The sequence below is a fragment of the Ctenocephalides felis genome, unplaced genomic scaffold, assembly GCF_003426905.1.
Source record: "Ctenocephalides felis isolate EL2017-DRISC unplaced genomic scaffold, ASM342690v1 CF-g0.4_SCAFFOLD_01170, whole genome shotgun sequence".
NCBI classification, from domain to species: Eukaryota; Metazoa; Arthropoda; class Insecta; order Siphonaptera; family Pulicidae; genus Ctenocephalides; species Ctenocephalides felis.
The window spans coordinates 54,698,264-54,714,966 of record NW_020537324.1 but is presented as its reverse complement, the minus strand read 5'-3'; the positions used below and the strand labels follow the sequence as shown (position 1 = coordinate 54,714,966).

The following is a 16,703-nucleotide window of genomic DNA, read 5'->3' as shown; positions in this document are numbered from 1 at the left end:
GATTGCAAAATAATACAATATTTGCTTATTTATAAATAGGTACTAAAAATGAAAAGTAAAGAGTAAAAATCTAAAAATAACTCTTTATTTGCTAGAGCCATTTTAACTGATGCCAATTTGTTATATATTTATATAACAAAAATTTGTTATAGAAAAGAAATTTATACTTTAGTAAATTAATATTACTATATTACCACAAAAAATTTGATTAAAAAATCATGCCTTCATACAAAATGACCCCTGTTATATTCATAATAAATTGTGATTTAATTCTTAATTCGTTAATTCTTCTTCATTGCCTAAGATTTTTGTTGAAAATGTGCAAAATTTCTAGAGAAAAATTACAAATTTTAAACCTTAAGGAATTTACAATTACTAATTTCTACTAAACTAACGGATATTCTTTTTTACTTTCAGGTTTTTGTTAAAAATGTTTCTAAAAATAAATAACAAATTTCATGATATATTTTATTGAAATTCTTTACCATAAAAATGTACAATATATTACTAATTAACTTCCCGTAGGGTAAGTTATAGTAATCGCAAAAAAATCGAAAATGAAAATTTTTATATATCTTTACGTTTCAGAGGTTTCTTAACATTTTGGCATACCTTAGAAAAAATGGATGTATGTGTGTGTGTGTGTGTATGTGTGTGTGTGTGTGTATGTATGTATGTATGTACGTGTGTATATGTATGTGCGGATACAAATTTTCGTCGACGATTTCGGGAACACGGATCAACCGATTTGAATAATTCAAAAAACATTCGATTTATATTGATAAGGAGACGTGCTGATTAGTTTTTGGCAAAGGCAGGTCCAGCTGTTCCAAAGATACGGGGCAAAAAGTGCCGAAAACGGTAACTCAGTTTTTAAGAGAACGGAGCGCCCGATTTTAATAATTCAAAAAACATTTGACTTGTATTGACAAGATGAAGAATTGATCAAATTTCATGAGGGCAGGTCTAGCGGTTTCGGAGATCTAACGAAAAAAGTAAAAAAAAATGCCATTTGGCGGTCAAAATGATCATTAGACATATGCACATCAAATTATCAGATATTTTATAGAGATTTTACAATAAGTATAATTTTGTTTGCATTCCTATGGGTTCTGTACCAATATGTATTCGTTAGACGGCGCGACGCGGCGCTTACGCGCTTTGACATTTTGTCTCTATGTAGTTAAAGCAGTACGATTGCTTTGAAAAAAGATCTTCCAAAATAAGCCAAAATAAAGAAAACATTATTTTTTCCAAAAAAAAATTAAAAAAAAAAAAATTAGATTTTTTTTTGAAAAAAAATTTTTTTCAAAAAAAAATAATTTTTTGTTTAATTTGTAGTTTCTCAAAAATCTTATTTTTTCGAAGTAAATTTGTTTTAAAAATGTCAATCGTTTTTAAAAAAAATAATAATTTTTGGTACGGGAAGTTCCAGCAATTTGCCTTAAGGCACGATGCCTTAATTGCCTTAAGACAGAATTCCACTTACAGCTAGTTTTCTTTAATTATCGCTTTTCAGTCATGCTAAAAATATATTTTATTTTATTTTGTTACATTTTTATTAACTTCCCGTAGGGTAAGTTATAGTAATCGCAAAAAAATCGAAAATGAAAATTTTTGCATTTCTCGACGTTTCAAAACCTTCTGAACATTTTGCATACCTTAGAAAAAATGGATGTATGTGTGTGTGGTGTGTGTGTGTGTGTGTATGTATGTATGTATGTATGTATGTATGTGTGTGTTGTATGTGCGGATACAAATTTTCGTCGACGATTTCGGGAACACGGATCAACCGATTTGAATAATTCAAAAACATTCGATTTGTATTGATAAGGAGACGTGCTGATTAGTTTTTGGCAAAGGCAGGTCTAGCCGTTCCGAAGATACGGGGCAAAAAGTGACAAGAACGGTACCTCCGTTTTTAAGAGAACGGAGCGTCCGATTTGAATAATTCAAAAAACATTTTACTTGTATTGACAAGATGTAGAATTGATCAAATTTTCATGGAGGTAGGTCTAGCGGTTTCGGAGATCTAATGAAAAAAGTAAAAAATAATGCCATTCGGCGGTTAAAAATATCATTAGACATATGCACATCAAATTATCAGATATTTTATAGAGATTTTAACAATAGTATATTTTTTTTTTTTACATTTTTATGGGTTCCGTACCAATGCTTATGCGTTAGACGGCGGCGCCGGGCACTTGCGAGCTTGACATTTCGTCTCTATGCAGTTCAAGCAGTGCGATTGCTTTGAAAAAAAGTTCAGAATTTCCAAAATATGTCAAAATGAAGAAAACATTTTTTCAAAAAATTTTTTGTATCCAAAAAAAAATTTTTTTCAAAAAAAATATTTTTTTTCATATAATTTTTTTTTTCAAAAAAAAAGTAATTTTTTGTCAATTTGTAGTTTCTCAAATCTATTTTTTTTTAATAAATTTTTTCAAAATGTTAATCGTTTTCAAAAAAAATAATAATTTTTGGTACGGGAAGTTCCAGCAATTTGCCTTAAGGCACGATGCCCTAATTGCCTTAAGACAGAATTCCACTTACAGCTAGTTTGCTTTAATTTTTGTTTTAATGCACATATGTATTGTATACTAAATCCATTATTGAATCCATCAAAAAGCTAGGTTTCAAAATACAAATCATAATTATATATAGCACGTGTAAGTTATTAAACCTTCTCACCTGAAATAAGTGTTAATGGAAGTGAAAATAAAATCAAATTAATACAAAAGCATAACAATAAAAAAAAATCTATAAATGTAGCATATGTTACATAATAATAACGCATGCAAAGTTTGAAATATAGAACAGAAAAGAAAGAAATGAGTAACAGAAACTATAAACTGAACAAAATATTTGGCCATAATATTTTTTAAACGCATATACTTCAACGCATTAAAATAATTATATTTTTTTTTAATTATATTTTAGTATAATTTAAGACATGATTTCTATATCCAAGATATAAAATATTTTTATTTCAACTTTATTTATTAAGAAAATACTATGTTTAACTTATTTCATGTTGTAATTATAACCCTATTATTGAATTACTTCATTATATAATATATGTCACAAATTTTATTTGTCAAGGTTAACAATGATACAAAACTATTTTTTTATTTAAAAAATCTTTTATATTTTTTATTATCTGCTCTAGTATCATTTACAAAAAGATACGCTATGCTTGCATGTATATTTTGAATTTTATGAAAATTATTTATATAACTCTATATTAACTCATTTAGCTAGCTAAAGAGGCAATTGATATAACTAGTAGTTTTTGAAATTCTGCAAAATTGGTGTATAGCTAATATCATTATTAAATTAACTAACGTGGGGAAAGTTATAGTAAATACAAAAAAAATAAAAAATAAATTTTTTGTATATGTTTACTTTATTATAAATTTTATATTTATAATAAGCTATTTTAATACTAGAACGACGGAGCAAGACAATTTGATTCATTTGCATTTTTAATGTGATATACATAACAATTTCAAGTAAATTTTTTCTAATATTTTTTTGGTTTTTCATAGTACAATAAAAAGTATACAAAAATTAATTCCTATTCTTTCTTAAGGGGCTCAACTAGTGTAACCGCCTAAAATAGATGATTTTTGGGAATTCATATTAAAAAAACTTCTTTTCCAAAATTAGGAATTTATTTATACATGTTTTAAGAATACATAGTAAAATTTTTGAAGAAAAAAATTAAATATTTTTTAAGTTATAGTCGATCTCCAACGGCGCGACAAAAAAAGGCCCTTCACTGCTGCAGTGATTCCGGCCTTCTACGTGGATGAAATTTAAAAAAAAAAATCTTGTTAAACTAGATAATATTGTCTGTAAAATGAACTACGATAAAGAAAAAAAAAATGACAAAATGACGGCTTTTTTAAAATAAAAGTCGAATTGTACCCAAAATTTTGGTCGTTTTTGGACTGCCAAAATTCGATTCTTGATCCGATCAAAAAATCTTTGAAATTGACTTTCAATCAAAATATGTATAATAGGTATATATAGGTATAGATATAATAGGGGAAATAGGTATAAAACCAACGGAGTGTTAGAGTTAAAAAGTGTTAAAAATGCAAAAATCATTAATTAATTTTCATTGCTTTTACTCCTCGAATGTTTAATTACCATCAATGAGGAGGTTCCATCAATGGCACCAATTATATTACATTTTAATACTTTTAGTTATTAATAAATAATAATAGTATATTCAATTACAGAGCTTCCATACACCATCGACTAGTATTCCTATTTTCTGTCCTGCACAAACTAATATCACGCGTGTGAATCCGAATTGGCAACAGAAACTGTATTAATATTTACTTAATAATGATTGTTATATTATATATCAGCTGACGATTGTTCAATACAAAACCCTGCTACATATACGCACACATTTGGAAAAACACACATCTCGAATAGTTTTGTGTTTACTTATTTATTTATGTATATCCCAACACATTATATTCGAATAAGGTTCTAAAATCAACAGACCGGGTCAACAAGTATGGGTTTAAAAATCAGCAACCGTCTATGTAAATTTTAAATTTTGTTAAAATTTAAATCGACATGGGTCAGACAAGGAAGAAACTCGATGGTTTTCGGGGCGAGTGCTCAGGGGGTGATTTTGTATTTCGAGTATCAATGAAGGGCTGCTGTTAAACCAACAAGGTGTGAAATTCAATAAAGACCTCTGAGGGCACTCGAGTGCGGAAACACTGAATAGTTGAATTAAAATGGCATTTATGTCCATTCTAACCGGCGTCCACTGTAGGCACAACCCTCTGTCAATACAGTGCTTGGTGGTATGTAATGTGCCTTTAAATTATGCAATTTCAATGCATTAATTCATTGCGGTCCGCCGATGCGAGTAATCAGATTATGGGGATATTTGGCGATACAGCGCTCAAATGTATAACACGGCGATGATTTGATGCATATGCGTCCGCGGTAATGCAATTGTAAATATTCTCTCTGTGCGTTTAGTGTAATGGAGGGATTGTGATTTGTTTGATATGTTATGGCGGAGCAAAACTCTATTGGAAATTTTAGTAAAATTAACATCACATAACGCTTCAAAATGAATGGAAGCCTAAAATATTTTTAATCATTTGAAAACCCTCTTAAGTTGATCCCCAATATCAATCAGCTTAACTAACAACTCAACGATAACGCCTTATCTATGAATAAGGCTTTTTATTAATTTGTCTTTATTTTAGTGTGAGTGTCTTTTCAATTCAAAGGAGTGATATAGAAGGTTGTGATTTGTTGATATTTTATGGCACAGCGAAGCTGCATTGAAAATTTTCTTAAAATTAATATCAAAGTGGATTAAAATGAATAGAAAGCCTATAACATTTTTAATTATTTAAAAACTCTCTTAAATGAAAATATTTTATTTAGATCCAGATCCAGTGTGTCTTTTAAATAATTCATACAAGGAAAAATCCGTTTAATTACTTTAAATTAATTTTACAATTTATAGTCAATTTTGTATCATTTCATTTATCATATTTAGAGCAATATTTTCTTTAATTTAAAATGGTATAGTTTTTTTATTAATTTGATGAAGATCGCCATTTATGAGCAGTTTCTTCCATTTTAATATTTTGTCCATATAAAACGAGTAAGGTGGGATTATGATTTGTTTATAAATTAAGTATTGCAGAGCAAAAGTGTATTGAAAATTTCGCTAAAATAAACAGCTTTAAAGTGAATAGAAAGCCTAAAATATTTTCAATCAGAAGCCCCCTTAAAAAATATTTTATTCAGATTACTCTGATCCACTGCATTACTTTAATCATTTAAACGAGATTAAGGTATTTTATTAGGACCGCTATTTATGAACAGTTTCTTTCATTTTAATTCTTCTTCAATTTAAAAGAATTGAGGAGCAACTTCGATTTGTTGATACATTATGGCAGAGCAAAACTGTTTAAATTTGTTTAAATTAACATTACAATGCTTTAAAATGAATAGAATACCTAAAACATTTTTAATCATTTGAAAACCCTCTTTAATAAAAATACTTTATTTAGATTATTTTGATCCCGAATGTCAATCAAATCAACCAGGGATAAGGATGTTATATTAATCTAACTAAAATCGCCAATTAGGAGCAGTTTCATTTATTTCAGTGTAAAAAGAGTGAGTGATAAAGTTGTTATATTATGGTACAGAAAATCTGTGTTGGAAATTAATGTAATATTAATATCTCAATGCTTTTAAATGAATGAACAAGTTAAAACATTTTTATACATTTGAAAACCCTCCTGACAAACATGTTCTTTTAAGATTATTTTGACTGAGATTGAGATTATAATGGAAAAGGCTATATAAAAACTACTAAATATTTTTTAAAATTTCTTTTTTATTTGGAAGTGTAATCCTTCTGGTTATTAATGGAAAATAATTTCATTCAAATGGCTGCTTCGGCAACAAAAAAAAATTATTTTGGCTTTTATTCGAAAGATATAGGTTTGCAATCGTACTAATTAATTTCTTTTATTAGTTTTGTTAATTATTTTAGAAAAATAGTACAAAAACATATTTTTATATTTAGGAATTAACTGAGGAATTAACTCTTAATTGATTTATCCTTTATTAAATAGGAGAGTTAACTTAATAGTTCAAAAATAATTTCAAAATCGTTTAAGATTGGAAAGATATAGATTTATAAAAAAAAGATTTTATAAATTTGAATCACAAATAAATAGTAATGTCTTTGGAATACTTTTTTGTACAATGAAATGTACAATTTGTTATAACACATTTACAAATCCACTTTTCTGAAAGTCTGAAATAAAGCAAAAAAAGAAGAATTCAAAATCGATTGTGAAAAAAAACTAATTCATTCTTCTCAATTACAATATAATGTGGAAATACTATATATAAATTAGCAACATTTAGAAAAACAATAAAATTAAACATCTAACATATAATATATTACAAAAAATTAATATTTTTTCAAGAATATTTTCATATCTTTATACAGTTTTAACCCCTTTCACAAATAAATTTCGAATCTATACAATAATATTTTCTTTGAATTTTTTTAAGTATTTTAAGTCATAATAAGATTATCTTCAATTGTAGCAAATCCATACTCGGACATATTCGGTTCAGTGGGTACTTTGCTCTTTTTTGTAGAACAATAAATCTTACATGCCGGATTTACGAAAGGCACGTGAGTGGATTAAGAAAGCAATTGTTAACCCTTTCTCAAAGCGTTTGTTGTGCTTTCATCAGGATTTAGAATATTTTCTTTGGCCAACAAAAATCTGTGTTAAAACGTTAAAATTACTAGTTAAGATAAGAACTTAGACGCTATTTTAGAATGAATTGGTTTTAAGTAGATATTCCAAAATTCTTAATGCCGGATTAAATTTAAATATTTGAAACTTTTTTTTTTTTTTTTATTTATTATTTAATAGACAATCAGAAGACAAAGTTTCTATTAGCCTATGTGATAAATTATATTTGGCGTTTAGAGGTCTCCTCCATGAAGAGATCCTCTGCTAGAATTATTCTATAGCTGTCTGTATACATTTAATATTGCAGGTCCTTTGGCCATTTCTTCTTGAGTCTTCTTGTTTGAACCATTTTGTTGATAATTTGTATTTCAGCGTTCGAATGATCATCAATTTTGTTGTGATAAGAACAGCTCCGGGTCTTTATAATTTGAAACTTTTGACACACAATATTTATGTTTATGAAGGAATATACATGAAATATTTGTGAATGAATAAATGTATTTTTGTAGTATTTTTTTCTTAGCTAGAGTATTAAATATATTTCAGTTGCAATATATTTGATATAATAAAACAGCCAATTTATCTAAATAAAATTTAAATAAACTGGTTGTAAGTGGCATTTTGACTTAAAGCAAATTCCATAAACTTTGCGATTTGTGAAAATAATGCAAAGACTTAATCTTTCACTAACAATGAGTCAAGAATTTGACTCATTGATTAACAATTATCATTATTCAAATAGACTTTTGATATATGTATGTTTTGATATATAGTTCACAAATACGAGTTTGGATATCCCAAATGTGCCAAATTTCAACCTTTAATGAATTTTTATAAATCAACCACTTTTTGCAGGTCTCTAATATTTTATTATGCTTGTTTTTAGATAATGAACTCTATAATCATTTTGAGTTCCATTAAAAAATCCCAACAGTTTTTTCTAACATTTAATTGCGATGAAACGACTTGACCGATCTTTGCCAAAAACCGAACAGTACAATTTTCAAATGATATATTCCAATTGACATTTAAATTTTCAAAATGGGTTTAGAAGTTTATGGGAAACGCCTCATTTTTTGAAGTTTAATGAATTTTTATAATTAACAGCTTATGGTAAGTCTCTTATATTTTAGTATGCTCCTTAAGACCCTGAATTGTATCATCATAAAATGTTTCATCAAAATTGACGAAAAAGAAACTTTCAACAATGAAAAAACTACCCAGACGATTTTTACCAAAAACTAATCCGCACCATTTCTAATGAATAACTTTCGAAGTTTTTGAATTTTTAAAATTTGATCAGAATTTTTGGCAAAGAGGAAAAAGACCAAAAATAAAATTTTTTGCATATCTTCACGTTTCAGAGGTTTCTGAACATTTTGGCATACCTCAGAAAAAATAGATGTGTGTGTGTTTTGTGCGTCCACATTTTTTCGTTCACGTTTTTGTGCGCACGGATCAACCAAATTGAATGGTTCAAAAATCATTCGATTCCTATCGATAGGGAGATGTGCTGATTGGTTGTTAGCAAAGGCAGGTCCAGCCGTTATAGAGATACGGAGCAAAGAAAGCAGAAAATAGAAATCGAATTTTTGAGAGAACGGAGTATCCGATTTGAATGATCCAAAAACATTTAATTTGTAATGATTGGGAGAAAGGTGATTAGTTCTTGCCAAAGGCCGGTCCACCCATTTCAAAGATTCAGAGCTAAATGTACAGAAAATGGCAGTTCTTGAGAGAACTAAGCAACCGTTTTGAATGATTCAGAAAACTTTCTGCTTGTGTTGACAAAACAATTGCCTTTGGGAAAAAAATATTTCAGAATTTTTTTTTCAATTTTTTTTTTGTATATCTAAAATAATTCAGATTTTAATTTTAATTCTGGCTAAAGTTCTGAGGCTCATTTATATACTTTAAATAAATAATTTTAATTTTGCAATTCAGTTCATATAATTAGTATAAATATTAGACAATGTTACAGTATTTATAATAATCTATTTAAAAACATTCAATATTCTTCGAACATTTCGTTACGGTTCGGGACGTTCTAGCAACTTGCCTTGGCTCTATGCCATACACTGCTAGTCCATTTTTGTTTAAAACAATTCGGAATGACTTTTAGAACCGTTGTGAAAGCATAAAATTGCAGCAAGTCGGATTTTCTAGCAACAGCAGACCTCTCCTTCGGGAAGGTGAATTTGAATTAAAATAGCATAATTTTTTTTAGAATGTATTACAAAATGTAATGCAGAAATCTCAATTTCTTTCCCCTAATTGGTTCAAAAGTGAAAGAAATTAATTTAACGTTATTTTTTTTCTATATATGTGTGTCATCTGTATGAGAAAAAAATGTACACTAGAAATCATGAGTGTTGGGATCTTCGCATAGAAGTGTTACTGTGCTTGACCCAATAGAATGCGCAACTATTTCGCATTGGAAAATAAAGTCTTGATAATAGTAAAAACTAAAAGGTATATAATGCAAAAAAAGTTATTACTGTTTATTTTATATTATCAAGCAACTTTCTATAAATGCACATATACAGAAATTAAAATGAAAAAAAAAATCATTGTTTTATAATTCAAATTTATTTATAAGTTTAGTAATAAAGTATAAAGATAGTGTATATTTAATTTAATTCAATTCTATTGAATATTTGTTTGTATACATTTATACGATATATGCATATATATAATAACACATATACATATATCATGCACACATACATACATAAATACATGGGCATACGCACATACATACATGCATGCATACTCATAATAACCTTTTCATACTCATCGAGGATATAATTTCATAAATGTTGATGACGCTTATCTGGAAAACAAATTTGTCATCTTTATAAAAACAAACAAAAAAGTTCTATATTATAATCTTCTCAATTTTTTTCTAATTTTTGATAACGTTATAGAATTTGATTCAACTTCATATAGCCACCATATTCTTAAAGCATTACATACATCTAATTTATTAAGTTATATTACACACTCATATGATACCTAATTTTTTTTTGAGAATGGAACATTATAACGCTCTAACTTTTCGATTATTGTCTGAATACCATCAATTGTATCCCAGTGTAAGCTTAATGCTAACATTTTTGTTCTCTTAGATGAATCAGTTGCAAAACAGTTTTCCACAACACCCCATTTTGCAAATAGTTTCAGTGCATTTCGCACACTATCTGAAGATACACTCTCACCTGTAAGAATAATATAAAATAAAATTTGCAGACCTCGAAAACAAAATGCTTAGACGAATTTAACATGAAAGCGTAATATTTTCAAAAAAAATTAAATTAATAAGGTCTTGAACAGTTTAAGATATTTCTTCAGCATCATATTGATTAATTTCAAATAAAGTTAAAGTAATTAATAACATTACCTCTGTTGTCCAAATATAAAAAATAATCTATAAGTAGGGCATTAATAAAAACAATCAACTCAAGCAAAAGATATGATAAAATCTTCTAAAAATGATCAGATCTTTATTGTTTTTCGAGAGTAGAAAGATATTGAAATAAAAATCTAAACCATAATAACATTGAGTCACTGCTCTCTTATCAAGCTCTCTTATCATATATATATATATATATATATATATATATATATATATATATATATATATATATATATATATATATATATTAAATGCTACATATTACGACACATATGTATATTTACTAACCGTATTGACAAAAGTTATTTTCTATTTGTTGCTGAATTTCTTGAAGCGTTAGTTGGATAAATTCTGCCTCAGCGACTGGCCCATCCAGTAATTTGTTTAGAGTTTTTGCTGTACATAAATAAGCATTCATCAACGGAGATAAAACTGACACCAAACTTGCTCTGCAAAGTATAAATAAAATATATATAATATATATATATATATATATATATATATATATATTGTTGATTTTGAAAAATATTGCTTGATTCACATCATGCTAAATATTATATTCTTGATATGTGTAAGATTTTAGAGTTGTGTGAATTTTGTCATACATATACAAATTAACAAAATATAAAAATATTATTTATGGTCTCTATTAAAAGTACTATTTTAGGATTCATGCAATTACGATGCACTATGTGGTTTAATAAAAAAAAACTCTCATGTAAAACCTATAGCTAAAAATATAAAACCATAGTATAGGTTTTCAAACCTATAATACAATTTTCAACATATTTCAAGAACAAAGAAATGTCTTCCAAAGCATTTAAAAAATATTCAAATAAATAGAAATTTATTACTCTACTTATATTATATTTTTATATAGGCCATTTAAAAAAAAAAAACTTTGAAATTCACCTGGATTGCAAAGCTTGTACACTTGTGCCCACTTTTATCTCATGAGAACTAGCATCACCTCCTTCATATCCATTATATGAATCATCATCTGAATTATCACAGATATCTAAAGTAGCTGCACACCTTCTACTCCACTTCTCATCATCCGTATAAAATTTCTGCACAAAAGAAATCACATTATAAAAATAAATGTTCAAAACAAGCTATAATCACATAAAGAAGAAAGTGAAATTGATACATAATTATTGTGATTAAAACTGAGAGTTGATTAGTAGTCAAAGTCAAATTTAGTATATATCACACATTGATAAATCATACATTTATAAAATTTGTATTCGTGCTTCAAGCTATGACAGACTTTACTAGTAAAAGCTCAAGCTGAACAAATAATTTAAATAATTGTATGTCTTTGTATTAAAAATCCTGGGGTAAAATATTTTAAATTCAATTTGTTACTTAACTTTCTTCAAACAATTTGTCAAAAAACCTGATTATAATAACTGTATACGTTGGTGAAAGAAAATCAAATCATTTGCAAAGCAATAACAATGAGGTTTTGTTATTAAGTTATAGAAACAGATCTTAAAAAAATAAAGTACAAATACAAAACAGTACTTTTTGGATAATGACTCCATATTTAATTAAATCTTATATTTTAAAGTTTTTCTCCTTCTAAATGATGATACACATCTGGTGCCAAAACTACTCTACAAATAAAAATTTATACTTTTACTGTTTTTAGTCAACACATCGGCAACTTAAATACGAATATTGAACATCAATTTTGAAACAATAATTAAGTACATATATATTAAAAATTAACAAAGTGTAAACGAGTATTACCTGTGGAACAATCAAAATATCGCTGCCACATAAGTTATCAATAGTATCAAGAAGTAACCTCTCCAAGCTTTGGCATGGCTTACTAAGGATAAACTCATATCGCAGCATATCACAAAGTTCCAATGAAATATTTATGAGATCATGCTGCATCACTAGCCCATTGTTATGATTTTGAAGATACTCCATACAAGTTACTAGAGAAATGTTGAAGTGAATTTTAAATATAACATCAAAAATAATAAATATATTAATATTGGCATAACCATAAAAATTGTCTCAAATAATTATACACTGTTATTCATCTACTTGCATCCTCAATATTAAAAAAATATAATATTGAGTTTGATTTCGTAGTTCAAATATTATTTTGTAGTACCAATATTAGCTTTTGAGAACTTTTTAATATCTAATGATGATTTTTTTAAAATGTACTACTTTTTTATAGTTCTTAGAAGCTATTAATAATATCTGCACCACTATATATTGCTAATTAATAAAAATTCTGACAAATATAGATATGTGAGAATCGCTATAGATCTGTTTTAATTAAAATATTCCTTCACTTACCAACAACTGATTTCAGTGCATAGAATGGAGTAAGGCTATTTGAATAATATGATAGTTCTATAACATTTGGAAGGGCAGTTACTGGTTTAACATAGACTTTATCATTTTTTATTCTCTTTTCTATCAAATCTGAACCTAGTAAACTTACCTATAAAAATTACATTAATTATTTTACTGATATATGGATGTATATTGTATATACATTACTATCAGATACTTACAGCATAATCCAGAACATCGATTGATTGTCCAGAAAATCCTAAATTTCTAGAATCTGATTCTAATTCAATACGCAACTGGTCTAGTTCTGTGGCCAGTTCTTCTAAATAACACCCATCTCTATGTCGAGTCAGCAGAAGAAATGCCGCTGCATTTGTTGACATAACTGCAGTTGCTTTTGCACTATCTAAAAATATTTTTTTTTTAAAAAAATACATTAGAAATCAATATTTTATAACAATTTTTGAAAATATTCAGAAGTATATTGAAATTAAAAAGAAATATATAGTAAAATTTGTTCAAAATCAGAGATTTCATTTACTGCTTTATTACCATAAACAATGTGCCTTCCAATGGAATCAACAAGAGTTCTAATTTCTTCCTGAACAACATCTGTCCCATATAAACTAGTAGTAGATGTTTCATGACGTAAACATCTATCAGCAGGGTTAATACTTCCAATTTCTGTCAGTTGTCTTTGCTGTTCTAATTGCTGACGACTCCTAAAAGCCTCAATTAGATCCTGTGTTATAAATAAATTGTTATGAGAACACTATGCACTGAATATATTATAAAACCAATGCAATCAACCACCATCATGATAAGTACAGATTTGTGTAAGTTTTTAAATATTTGTATTAGTGATACTGGCTGATTAATAAATAAATAAGCATACCTTAATTGATAACGGTTCATTAAAATCAATACGCATTACTCCATAATCACTGTGTAGCGTAGTCCAAATGGCACGAACAGCAGAACTGAAACTTTCTGCGCTTTTGCTACGTCCAAGCTGTTCACTAATAAAATTACCATCAACCAGTCTTTCATAATGCACTGAGACTGGAATTAAAAGGGCATCCGGAATTGTTCCATCCAGAAAAGCATCAACAATGACACTTAAAATGCCACCTAAAAACAATTAATAATTATTAATTTGCTAATATTATTTGGAATATAATTGTGTAACATTCAGTAATACCTTTTGGCATACATGGTTTTCCAGTTCTTGTTCTTCCTCCCTCAATGAAGAACTCAACATTGTGTCCAGCGCCAAGGCACTTTTGCAAATATGTATGTAATACAGCTCTATAATAATAATCTAATTATTATAGATATTCAAATATTTTTTTTTATTTGTCAATATCAATATATTCATATATTATATTCAATATTTCATTTAAGTAAAAATTATGAATGAACAATAACTATACCGATAAACATGATCTTTCTTTCCATCTGCTGGATCAATTCTTCTTTTTATGTAGAACGCTCCAAGACCTCTCAATAATGATCTAAAGACATATAAAATAAAAGTAAATTAAATATGTAATCTAAAATAGATCATAGTAAACAAAATTGAGAAAAACTAACCCAAAGAATGGTATACGCAAATTGTTGCCAGCAGCCACAAGTGGTGATCTAATGTTATTATTTAAGAGAATAAAACTGATAAGGATATAATCAAGATGACTTCTATGAAGAGGCATGAAAATTAGTGGTATGTCTTTTGCAGATTCTGCTACATCCCGTAGCATATCAATTTGTGCTGGGTGAGCAGCTACACCACGTAAGAAACAAGGCAGTAATTTATATAGCATCCAGGAAGTAACTCTAAAATATAAATTGCGTTATACTAACTCATATATATTCTTATATATGTACATTAGGATGGTCCTTAAAATGGTCATTTTCGAATTTTCTTGCTCCCAGGGGCTCAAATGGTTCCAAATAGATAAAAAACAATTCTCTGAAAGTTTTATTTCCTAATATTAACGTTTAGATAGAGCGCAATTCAATCAAAGTTTTGTATGGAAATATAGCATGAAAAATTTTTCAAAAATCTTAAAAATGTTTTTTAGATGTAATTTAGCGAACAAATGAATGAATAAAACTCATTCATTTGTCGCTAAGTTATACCTAAAACATTTTTTTTAAATTTTCAAAATTTTTTCCATGCTATTTCCATACGAAGTTTGATTGAATTGCGCTCTATCTAAACATTAATATTAAGAGCTAAAACTTTCAGAGAATTGTTTTTTGTCAATTTGGAACCATTTGAGCCCCTGAGAGCAAGGAAATTCGAAAATGACCATTTTAAGGACCACCCTGATGTACATGCATTATCGTTATTGCACAATCAATTGTTAATGATTTCTAATAACAAATTAGTACCTAAGCATAATATCAGAAAGTTTGCTTCTCATATCAAGCAATATTCGCTTTGCTCGTTCCTCATGTTTTTTCCTTATTTCTTTAATTCGTTTATTGTTGAAATCTAAATAATTTGATGAAAATGTAGAATCGTCTGATGAGCTATCAGCATCGAAACTGCTATCTTTATCAGTTGGTTTCTTTTTCTTAAGTTTTTCTTCGTGTAAAGTGTCCAAGGTCGCTTGATCTAGAGCACGATTTAATCGCTCTGTTCCGAGCACCTACAAATAACAAAAAAGTTACATCAAATAACTGGCTTTCAATTTTTAAATTTTTGCTGTATTTGTATATAATATGTATTATTAGGTTCCCTGTATAACTTACCATTCCAGAAACCTGTGGATATGGAAATTTTCGGCAAGCTAAAGCCTGAGCTATATGGGGTGCCCATGTCGCAAAAAATGAGTGCGAACCTTGGGTACTATATGGTACCCCATTACCAGCACCACGAAGAACATCCCTTACGACTTTACTATGCCTTAGTATTGGGTCGACCCGTGATTTCTGTGAAAAAAAAATATAAAACATAAAATTAAATAAGAAAAAACATTGGAAGTATTAGAAGAGAAGAGTTCATTACTCACAGCTGTAGAAGGGGAACAATCCTTGCAAGCAAATCCAGTTAGAGGCTTCGAAGGTAAACTATACCGTGTAGGAGGCTGCTCTTTTATCTGGTATAAAAGATTTTCGCGTATCTTCAAATCGCAATCCTTGTCCATCATCCGCCTCTTCCTCTTTTGATCAGAAATATTTCGTAAAGCCGCAGCAGAACGCAATTCATTGCACTCCATGCTGGTGGCATTCCCAGAGGGAGCAGACCACATTCGCTCTGCCACTACACCTACCATTGCTGTCGCTCTGAGAAAATGTTCGATAATAAAGAATCAATTGTATCAACTGATGTAAAACCTATATAGGATAATCGATTTGGATAATAATGGTTTGAGAAATTATTAATTATTTTTGAGAAATTCTTTTCAAGCAAAAAGAAGGTAATTATTTTAAAGCTCTATCAAATTCGTATAGTGTCTTGCAGAATTTATTTGGACATATAGACCGAATTTGTCTTGAATGGATCGTGTACTCTGCGTTCTTAATTTTTTATTTAAAACAAGCTTAAATAGAAAAGATATTAGTAATAGTTTTGTAGTGTTTTTGTAGTATTTGTTATGATATTTTACAATATCGTGCTATTATTATAGATAACATAGGATTTTCAGTTGAAACGTGTGGAATAATCAAAATGCTTCAAA

General features: G+C 28.2%; 1 protein-coding gene across 1 annotated transcript; it reads right to left on the bottom strand.

The window, feature by feature from the left end:
- Positions 1-10,178: 10,178 nt before the first annotated feature.
- On the bottom strand, positions 10,179-16,218 carry LOC113367406 (glycerol-3-phosphate acyltransferase 1, mitochondrial-like). Its single transcript, XM_026609017.1, has 14 exons — positions 16,035-16,218; positions 15,775-15,954; positions 15,412-15,671; positions 14,611-14,850; positions 14,451-14,531; positions 14,219-14,325; positions 13,913-14,148; positions 13,570-13,759; positions 13,239-13,423; positions 13,018-13,165; positions 12,451-12,644; positions 11,608-11,765; positions 10,984-11,144; positions 10,179-10,498 (listed from the first exon to the last, which is right to left on the bottom strand). Exons 1-14 carry the CDS (start codon positions 16,170-16,172, stop codon positions 10,296-10,298), a joined length of 2,481 nt encoding a protein of 826 aa, XP_026464802.1. The 5' UTR covers positions 16,173-16,218; the 3' UTR covers positions 10,179-10,295.
- Between the last annotated feature and the right edge of the window lie 485 nt (positions 16,219-16,703).